The sequence below is a fragment of the Berghia stephanieae genome, chromosome 1 (assembly GCF_034508935.2).
Source record: "Berghia stephanieae isolate SIO BIC M18660-M18661 chromosome 1, UCSD_Bste_1.3, whole genome shotgun sequence".
Lineage (NCBI taxonomy): Eukaryota > Metazoa > Mollusca > Gastropoda > Nudibranchia > Aeolidiidae > Berghia > Berghia stephanieae.
In genome coordinates this window covers 104,605,365-104,617,087 of record NC_088360.1, presented here as the reverse complement: position 1 = coordinate 104,617,087, position 11,723 = coordinate 104,605,365, and the positions used below count along the sequence as shown (strand labels likewise).

Genomic DNA, 11,723 nt, shown 5'->3' with positions numbered 1-11,723 from the left:
TTGCACTCCCTCAGACCACGTGGTAGTTCATTCCAAATCTTGGGGCCGAAACAAGCAAACGATCTTCAGTGGAGTTGTGCGCCGTATAATATTTTTTTTATTGACTCAAATGGCATAATGTTCTCCATAAGGCTATGTTTTAGATCAGATTTATAATATTTCTTCTCCTATGGATACAATTTTACGCTCGCCGGAAAAGAATTTCATTAGGGCAGTGATGGCGATAATGGCGTCTGACATTGTTCAGAGAGTTTAGAACCAGTTATTATGCGTCATTACGAGGAAAGTGACGTCACGACTGTTGATCACAATTTCCTTGCAAATGCAGAACCAGACCTCAGAAGAAATGACTAAATAAAAAATAAAAAAGCTTTTATAGAGAGCAATAACCACTAAACGAGCTAAAAGCACTTAATAAAGGGACCCTTAACAAAAAGCAACACGTAACAATGTAGACATGACGCCGGTTTGGCGATTTTATAAACTTTCCGACAGAGACAACGCTGTATCTTGCGATCCAAAAGAGAGTGCCATATCACAATATCACGTATCCGTACAACAACAAGTGGAACTGAACTTCTGATTTCAGAGTGATGGCAATGCAGATCGGAAGGTCCAGGGTTCCAGACCCCTCTCAGCGGCGCATAGTTGAGTCCTTGGAGTAGGCTCTTTACTCAAGTTCTCTCACCGTACTCAGGTGTAAAATGTGTACCTGGCCTTGAACAGCAGTGCCTTTGTCCGAAATAAATAGTAATATTGCCTAACTAACGTGATGTCTCGTCCTACATGTTAACTGTTGCTGTTGGCTACCGACCCCTTGGACAGCGCTTTGAGCATGTTTAGTTTAAATTGCGCGATGTAAAAGTTCTAGTTTGTTTTGTTTTGTTTTTTAATTGTAGCCTATATAAATTCTGGTCGTCAATAAAGATCATCCATCTTGCCCTTTTATGTCCATTACTGCCGTACTCTAGAAAAACCCATATTTTAAAATTTGCTCAGAAAACTCGTCCTTAATGATCCCTTCTTTAAAAAAACATAGCCTTATGGAGAACATTATGCCATTTGAGTCAATAAAAAAAAATTATACGGCGCACAACTCCACTGAAGGATTTGAAAATTAGAAATGTGTTTTTTACAGATAGATAAACAGATAACTTGATTTCCTTTTATAATTTAAATTCAGTTTGAACGTTCGTTGAGTCAAACAGATATCATAAAATATGAACCGACGACACTAACACTCTCAAAAACAATCAATTTCGTCACTGTAAAAAGTTGTCAGTTTGGCGTTTTTACTCAAATCGTTGCATTCATTCGTTGCATGTATTCACTTAATTACTTTAAGGATTTCAGATCTACACTAAGTTTTCAACAGTCTTTATTTATTTATGAAATCAATAATTATTATTGTCCCTTTCATGCTTTCAATGTGATGGTTTCGGGTGGATAATATCCAGGTTTAAAAATAATAGTAATAATCTAAAAAATGAAATTTAAAACCAGAAAATAGAAGTTGCATTGAAGGTAAAAGAAGGTTTTAGAAAGACCTTATTAAATGTTATGAACAGTCGGGTGGCGCAGTGGATAAGCTGTCAGACTCCAACCTTGAAAATACTGGGTTCAATCCCATTGTGGACATTTTAAAAAAAAGTTTACTTTATTGAGAAAGACATCATTTTTGATGTTATAGTTACTGGACATATATTTAAAACCTTAATTTAATTTATTATTATTATTATTATTATTTATTATTATTATTATTATTATTATTATTATTATTATTATTATTATTATTATTATTATTATTATTATTATTATTATTATTATTATTATTTTTTTTTATTATTATTATTATTTTTTATTATTATTATTATTATTATATTATTATTATTATTATTATTATATTATTATTATTATTATTATTATTATTATTATTATTATTATTATTATTATTATTTATTATTATTATTATTATTATTATTATTATTATTATTATTATTATTATTATTATTATTATTATTGTTATTATTTATTATTATATTTTGTTTTAAAACAACATCGGTACCATTCCATGTGTTATCGACGTGCATTTATATGTAAATGTCGATTGTTATCATTCTATAATATTTTATCAATATCATCAGTGTCATCAGTGTATTCGTTTACCGCGTCTTTGTCATTTTATTGGGGATTTTTTTCTTTCTTTTTTTCTTCTTCCTCTTCTTTTTTTTTTTTAATGTTGTTGTTTGTCAAAAAACTTCCTGTCCCATCATTGTTTATGTCTAATTACCTTATCTACGCCATTCACATTACACATCTCTCATTCGTCCTTAGTGTCTTATTCGTCGTGTTTTTACGATAAAGGGGAAATCAGAAACGTCCACAGTATGTCTTCGCCTATTAAATTTAGGCTTACAATTCAACACTTTTCGTTATTTATTCCTTCCAGCTTCAAGCAGCAACATTTTCATTAATCAACCAGCACCGCCAACGGAGGTGCATAAAAACGGTGCGTTTTTGTACACCTCCAGGTGCATAAAAACGGTGCGTTTTTTGTACACCTCCAGGTGCATAAAAACGGTACGTTTTTGTACACATCCAACGGAGGTGCATAAAAACGCCACCAAACATGATCATCATGCAAGGTACTGTAAGGTAAGTTCTCGATCCCAGGATCGTCTTTCAACTCTGCTCACGTCTGCTACTTCAGGTTTATTTTCGCAGTTGATTTTCTTACCACAACCTGTTTTCACACACGGACAACTGTATGTTGCTGTGTCATGGCTCAGAGGCTATAGATAGTATGCACTTGGCTAATAAATTCACAACATTGCCATCCGGAAGTAAAACTGGCCAACACACAAAACTGTGTGTAACCATGATCGTTTATAATCTGGTTATTACAGTTAAGTGAGAATTACTTATAAACGCGGATGGCAAAAAACAATAACAAAGACCTGAGTGACGTCATCTTCGAACTATCTATAGTGGCTAACACGTCATGTTAGGCCACACAGAAAAATCAACAGAGGATGTACCAAGTTACACAGACAACGTTGTTTACCAATCTGCAATCATTAAATGATGGTGGGTACAATATCGAAAGAAAATAGTTCTTTCCCCGCAAAATTGTGGGCTTTTATAATAAATATATGATATAATTAATAATATAATAATAATAATAATATAATAATAATAATAATAATAATAATAATAATAATAATAATAATAGATAATAGATATAGATAGATAATAGATAGATAGATAGATAGATAGATAGATAGATAGATAGATAGATAGATAGATAGATAGATAGATAGATAAATACATACCCGTTAGTCCCATATAAAAGACAGGTAGGTGATGTTTAAATGTTTACCTGGGCAATGTGCTTGGCGAATCCAATTTTCTCATCGTCCTCTCCACATTTCCCCAACCAAGACAACGGAAAGCGTCCTTGAATGGAAAAATACGCCAGTCTGTCTCGCCAACTCATTGTGCCTTCTGTATTCTTGCTCTTTAAGGAGTAATAAGCAATAATGAATAAAATATCTTTAAAAAAAAAAAAAAAGAACACAATACCAAGACAGAATTTTTGGGGCTCAACTCCCCATTCAGCCAATATTTAAAACAATAAAACCATTGATCCATCATTCAAATGTAATGATTTAATGAGATTTTATATAGAGCAATATCCACTGAATGTGCTCAAAGCTCTTTACAATGGGTCCCTGATCAACAGCAACACGCAACATGACAACTGTTAGGCGAACATACAATTTTTCTCCGACATAGACAACGCTGTTAACGGCCATGTACTCATTTTACACCTGAGTACGGCGAGAGTGTGAGTAAAGAGTCTTTTCCAAGGACTCAACTATGCGTCGAGCGAGGTTCCGAACCCATGACCTTCCGATCCGAAATCGAGTGTCATACCATTAGAACATATAATAGCCGCACAAATTACAGACAGACACAGAAAGGTATTTGGCATGTCTCCGCCTGCTTTTTGGGCCGAATGGTAATGAAGGACTACTGCTACGTATGCAGGTCTGACATCCAAACGCATTAATGGGCCTAGCATAACATTGTTGTAATGAACAATATTTTGCGTCATTTTTTAAAGATTTTCATTACAACAATGAGCCCATAATGAATTGGGTTATCAGACCTGCAATTAAGTGCACGTCGGTTTTATATCACAGAAATAATATTATTACTCAGAAATTGCGGATGAGATATGCAAGGAAAGGGATGAAGAAAGGACGTAACATCAACAACAACAAAAAACCAACAACAAAAAAAAAACTATTAAAAAAATAACAAAAAAAAACAGATGATGAATTCCATAACTTATGTCAACTCCATTGGACACTTGATGTAGAGAATGATTGGCATGCTATTATACAGGGACGTTCGCTAGAAGCAGATGTATGTACTCTTCCAGAATTGAGAGTTGAGAAAGAAAGAAAGAAAGGCCGAGAGAGAGACAGAGAGAGACAGAGAGAGAGAGAGAGAGAGAGGGAGAGTGTGTGCGGTGTGTGCGCGTGTGTGTGTGTATGTGTGCGTGTGAGAGAGAGAAATGTGTGTTTGAGAAAGAGAGAGAGAGAGAGACAGAGAGAGACAGAGACAGAGAGAGAGAGGGAGAGAGAGAGAGAGAGTGTGTGTGTGTGTGTGTGTGTGTTCGGTGTTTGTGCACGTGTTAGTGTGTGTGTGTGTGAGAGAGAGAGAGAGAGAGAGAGAAATGTGTGTGTGAGAGAGAGAGAGAGCAAGAGAAAGTGTGTGGTGTCAGACCGTTGTACAAGGAAATACATGACCGTTTTAGCAAGGGGGGGGGGGGGGGGGGGGGTCTTCTTCATGTTCTACAACTAATGCTTGCCGATGAGATGATTGATGCGGAGATCATTGATAAATAAAATAATGTAATAAATAATAATTATAATAATAATAATAATAATATATAAATAATAATAATAATAATAATAATAATAATAATAATAATAATAATATAATAATAATAATAATAATAATAATAATAATAATAATAATGATAATAATAATAATAATAATAATAATAATAATAATAATATAATAATAATAATAATAATAATAATAATAATAATAATAATAATAATAATAATATATATAATAATAATAATAATAATAATAATAATAATAATAATAATAATAATAATAATAATAATAATAATAATATAATATAATAATATAATGATGAAACTAATAATAATAATAATAATAATAATAATAATAATAATAAATAGAAAATAATAATGATGAATATATATATGATATAATATATATAATGATGATGATATGATGATATATATATATATATATTAATATATATATATATATATATATATATATATATATATATATATATATATATATATATATATATATATATATATATATATATATATATATATATCCTTTTTTAGAATGGTTTGAGATTTCGTGCTTATCTATTTATTTATTAATTTTTTGGGATTGTTTGTTGTTTTGTTTTTGTTTTTGTTTTCGCTTTTCTTTGGTTCCTACTTTTGTTCCTACTTTTAAAGTTTAAAATGTTGGAAAACCTTTATGACTTTATATTTGCGGTCACGTGGTTTTGAGGTCCGGACCGGAAGGTTCATGGTTTGATTCCTTTTTGAGCAGTGCATTTTTGATTTCAATCGACAAGAGGGTCTTTATTCTCTCACCGTGCTTAGGGCAAAAATGGGTATTTGAACGTTAAAATTTTTGTTTCTGTCGAAAAAAAATTAAATCATATATATATATATATATATATATATATATATATATATATATATATATATATTATATAATATTGCCTATCAGGCGTCATGTCTCATCCTATATGTTAATTTATTTGACAGGCCCAGCTAACCATCACAGATAGGCGGATGGTGGAATCATAACAAATTATTCTCTACTTTATACCCGGGTTCGATCTCGGTCCCTAAGCGAGTGAAGTGCGGGCTCTATCTACCACCCCTCAGCATCTCCATAGCCATGGATTGATTCAACCCCAAACAACAAGACGTCGTTTGGTTGTGAACAAAAGCACTTGAGCTATTACAAAGCGCAGTATCCACTGAACGTGATCAAAACGCTTTACAAAGGGTCCCAGACCAACAGCAACACGTGGCGTGTAGAACGGAACATGACGCCTGTATTACAATTTTCATCGATAGAGACAACGCTGTTAATGGCCAGATACTGATTTTACACCTGAGTACGGTGAGAGAGAATGTTAGTAAAGAGCCATTTTCAAGGACTCAACTATGCATATCTTGGGACTCGAACCCAGGATCTTCCGAACCGAAGGCGAGCGTCATACCATTAGGCCACATAGTCGCAAACCACACACGCCTATACGGAGCCCTCTCACCCGACGGCGTCACAGAAATGCGACTGACATGTATTCTGCTATTTTCATGACTCTTTGAGATCAACATTGCTTGACATTCAACAGATCATTGAGCGGCTATGTGGTCTTGTGGTATGGCACTCGCTTTCGGATTGGAAGGTCCTGGGTTCAAGCTTTGCTCGGCACATAGTAGAGTCCTTGGAAAAGGCTCTTTACTCACATTTTATCACCGTACTCAGGTGTAAAATGAGTACCTGGCCGTTAACAGCGTTGTCTTTGTCCGAAAAAAAATTGCAATATCGCCTAACAGGCATCATGTCTCGTTCTACGTGTTAATTGTTGCTGTTGGCTAAGGACCGCTCGTAAAGCGCTTTGAGCTCGTTTCGTGAATATTGCGCTATATAAAAGCTCAAAGCTCAACACATTCAATAGATCATTCTCTTAAGATGACCTGTAAGCTGTGAACGGTTGTTGCTAGGCCTCAAATGAGATAGACCTCAGTTGTGTATTTCAACCTTAATTTTGTCTATCCAAGACTGAAATATAAAAAATAAAGCAAACGAGCTTAAATTTAGCGCAATATCCACCAAACGTGCTCAAAGCGCTTTACAAAGGGTAACATGTAGAACGAGACATGACGCCTGTTAGGTGATATTGCAATTTTTTTCCCGACAGAGACAACGCTGTTAACGGCCAGGTACTCATTTTACACATGAGCACGACGAGAACCTGAGATTAAAGAGCCTTTTCCAAGGACTCAACTATGCGCCGAGCAAGGCTCGAACCCAGGACTTTCCGATCCGAAAGCTAGTGTCATACAACAAAATCACATAGACACACAATACAGGGACAGGAAACTTTTCGAGTGGGATTCAATAGTAGACGATACGTATCTCGGTCGGACCGTGTGAAGTCCGTCAATTTCATCTCGTTCATATTGTTTATTTGTAATATAGATACAGTGCGCTTGGATAAGAAACTCACAGAATTGCCACCCGGATGTATAACGGACCAACACACACAACTATGAGTAATCTTGAACATTTATAGTCTGGTTAATACAGTTTACTGAGAATTACTCATAAACACCGATGACAAAAAAAAAAATATTAATAATAACAAAGACACGAGTGACGTCCACTTCGTTCTATCTATAACGCCAATTTGGCCCAGGTTTTCGCAGCTTTTCTATCTTATGTTTTTTTTTTTTTGGTGATTAATTCTCACTAAATTCTCTCTTACAGACAATAAACTTTTGAGTGTACACATAGTTTTGTATATTTATATGATCGATATAGCGGGAAGACATAGATCTAGTGTGTATTTTACTTAATTACATCTCTATTATCAATACTGAAAATGCAATATTTACCGACTCGACATTGAAGACCCTCATCCATAATAATAGCCGTCTTAGTTTCTTATCTTGATATTAATGCAAATGTTACTGCTCGAAAAAATAAATAACACTGTGAAATCGAAAGTAAGCTTCAATTAAATATACGAAAACAGGTAATATGGACGTTTCAGGAGCCCCCCTTATCAACAAAACAGCATGAATGAAACACAACAGACGAATGAGATAATGTGGTAGTGGCGTTGTTAAGGTGACTGAATCATAGTGTTTATTTGTAATATAATTTATGTTTTCACCTTATTATGTATGATATTATGTATTTATTATTATTGTTATTACTATTATTATTATTATTATTATTATTATTATTATTATTATTATTATTATTATTATTATTATCATTATTATTATTATTATTATTTTTATTATTATTATTATTACTACTACTACTACTATTATATTATTGTTATTATTATTATTATTATTATTATTATTATTATTATTATTATTATTATTATTATTATTATTATTATTATTTATTATTATTATTATTATTATTATTATTATTATTATTATTATTATTTTATTATTATTATTATTATTATTATTATTATTATTATTATTCATATTATATTATTATTATTATTATATTATTATTATTATTATTATTATTATTATTTTATTATTTTATTATTTATTATTATTATTATTATTATTATTATTATTATTATTATTATTATTATTATTATTATTATTATTATTATTATTATTATTATTATTATCTTTATTATTTTACTAGTGGAGAACCCGTGATGTTTGCGGAGAAATAAATGCTATGTGGTCTTCTGGTATGACAGTCCATTCCGGATCGGAATGTCCTGGGTTCGAGTCTTTCTCGGCGCATATTTGAGTCCTTGGAAAAGTCTCTTTACTCACATTCTCCCATCGTACTCGAGTGTAAAACGAGTACCTGACCGTTAACAGCGTTATATCTGTCGGGGGGGGGGGGGATGTAATATCACCTAACAGGCGTCATGATCTCTCGTCCTATATGTTATAAGTTATTGTTTGCTAGAGACCCCCTTGTAAAGTGTTTTGAGAACGTTTAGTGGATGTTGCTCTACACAAAAGGTAAAGTTCGTTTTTATAAAAAATATAAAGAAAATATATATTATGTTAAATATTTTGTATGTATTTTATAAAACATCTATAAATAACTTGTGATTTTGGGAATAAGTCGTGACTTTAGCACACACTAATAGTGTATAGATAGAATGCGCTTGGCTAAGAAGCTCACAACATTGCCATCCGGAAGTATAACGGAGCAAGGCACAAAACTCTGTGTAACCATGAACTTTTACAGTCTGGATAATACAGTTAAGTGAAAATTACTCATAAACGCGGATGGCAAGAAAAACAAAAACAATAACCAAGTCCTGAGTGACGTCAGCTTCATACTATCTATAAAATCCTTTATTACTACACCCTGTGTTCATACTTTTTGTGTTGATATGATGCGTGAAACGTTTCTTAAAAAATTCTGCCATTCCGCCACATCATAAGATTTCGTCGCCTAGGCATTCAACGAAGGAATATAGATAATTCATCAAACAAGATGTCTGATGTCAACAGGAATCACACATGTTGTACATATGAGCAAATTGGGGGTTAATAATCTAGCCCAATGGAGAAAAAAAAACACGAAAGGACCTGAAGCGGAGCTCGATCCCGGGACCGTCCGGGTCAAACTTCGGCCATTTTACTTACGATAAGACCTGGAATATCTAACGTTATGTCGGAATGGACTTGATAAAAATCCTTTTTTAAAAAAATATAAATATATATATATAATGAAGAGGAAAACAAGCTTTACTGAAGGTGGTGGAATAAAACACACTCGACGTGTACATATATGCAGGTCTGACATCCGAACCAACTTAATTTAACATTGTTGTAATAGACAATATTTTGTGTCATATTTTTTAGAGTTCCTTTACAACAATGAGCCCATATAGAATTGGGTTATCAGACCTGCAAAATAAGTGCACGTTGAACACACTTTATCCAGTGAAATCATTTGTTTTAACCAATGTGCACATATTGGCAGGTCGGATGACCGACTGCAATTATGGACTTCTTTTTAGAATGCTGTAATGGACATTATTCCAGCCCTCTCATCAGAAAACCCTATAATTTCGTAGTAAATACGTAATCGTTGAATAATGCTTTGAATGCGTTGAATAAAAATGGTATTCAACGATTGCAGAATATTTTCGCACATTTTATTGGTGTGAAATAAGGTGTAAGAGACAGCTGATTGGTAATTATAAATTATCTTTTGGCGCGCATGAATACAAATCCAATGTTTTATTTTTGAGTCAGATTGTCATTCAAGCAGGAGAAAAATACAAATTGTGGTGAATAGAAGTACAAATACCATACCATTTGGTTACAAAATAGCTAATAATCTTACTTAGAGGGGTAGAATAAACGCATTCTTTCATTTATTAGTATTTATTACACTCGTTATATTTTTATCGTGCAATAACACATACTCGCAAGCTCGTTGTGTTACTAGGCACAATAAAAATAACTTGTTTAATAAATTATACAAAGAGATGAAATAATCGTCTAATATTTTGCATTGGTTTGAAAGTATAGTCTCCATTACAACAATGGGACCATAACAATTCAGGTTATCAGACCTGCAAATAAGTATACGTCGGTTTTAACTCCCATTTTGAGGCTTAATCTCAATTTTAAATTGTTAACATCGGTCTAATAACACCGTATCAAATTGATTGGTTACAAATATAAAATTTAAAGTTGAAATTATATCGCGCAATATCCACTAAACGTGCTCAAAGCGCCATACAAAGGGGATCACTAGCCAACAGCAACGCATAACTTGTAAGACGAGACATGACGCCTGTCATGCGATATTAATTTTTTTTTTACCGACAGATACAACGCTGTTAACTGGCCAGGTACGTATTTTACACATGAGTACGGTGAGAGACTCAACTGTGCGCCGCTCAGAGTGGGATTCGAACCAGAGACCTTCCGATCCGAGGCCAGTGTCATATTACTAGACCACAACATAGTATCCCCGCACAAAAATAATATGAAAATGTTGCTGTTGAAGCTCATGGAATTCACCTTAACTGCGGCATGCACACATACCTCTATCGTCCTTAATGTTTCATTTATCGTGTTTTGTTGATAAAGGGGAAACCCGAAACGTCCACAGTATCTGTCTTCGTCTAATAAATTGAAGCTTACAATTCAATAATTTCAATACTCGCTATTTTTTTATTTTTTTGGCACAAATATAATAAAATAATCACAACACCGTTTTGATTGTCATAAATATTTACTTACAACAAAAATGTATATAATCCAGTCGACTATGTCAAATTTCTGCAAAGCTCAAAGTAAAGTCATCAACGGTGATTTCTCCGCCAGCGGTCAGATGATAATAAACGACATCAGCGGTGCGGTATTTATGACTTTTTTTCTAGAAATGGCAAACAACATCGCCGGATTGTATGGAAATGAAGAAAATTGTGATTTGAGAGAAAACAAATCTAGGCCCGCCAGGGACGTACGACGCACGGAAGGAGAAAATGTTGGAGAGAGGGAAGAGAAAAGAGAAGACGGGGAGGGGGGAGAGGAGTGAAGGAGGGGACGGGGAAGAATGGACGCAAGAATAAGGGAGACAATATTTGAGACAACTTTACGACATTCAACAGCTGGTCGCCTTCTGATTGGTTCACATTACTCCCCCCCTGCCCCCTTCTCCATACCCCAATCCCTCCCGTACCTCCACACCCCCCCCCCCCTATCCCAAACCAACCCCTCCCCTTCATTCCATCATCATCCGTTATTATTTCCCCGTCTATTCCGAATTTGAAGACACAAGATGGTGTGGGAAGGGGCTTGGGGATTTTTCAATTGCCTATTGCGCTTGCT

General features: G+C 33.7%; 1 protein-coding gene across 1 annotated transcript in view; it reads right to left on the bottom strand.

Moving 5' to 3' along the window:
* Window positions 1-11,279, bottom strand: part of LOC144965101 (vesicular inhibitory amino acid transporter-like) — a 43,798-nt gene extending 32,519 nt beyond the window's left edge. The window contains exons 1-2 of the mRNA XM_078900036.1: window positions 11,133-11,279; window positions 3,380-3,517 (exon numbers count right to left, since the gene is read on the bottom strand). Of these exons, the coding sequence (XP_078756162.1) occupies window positions 3,380-3,496 (117 nt within the window). The 5' untranslated portion in view covers window positions 3,497-3,517; window positions 11,133-11,279. The remainder of the gene's footprint in view (window positions 1-3,379; window positions 3,518-11,132) is intronic.
* Between the last annotated feature and the right edge of the window lie 444 nt (window positions 11,280-11,723).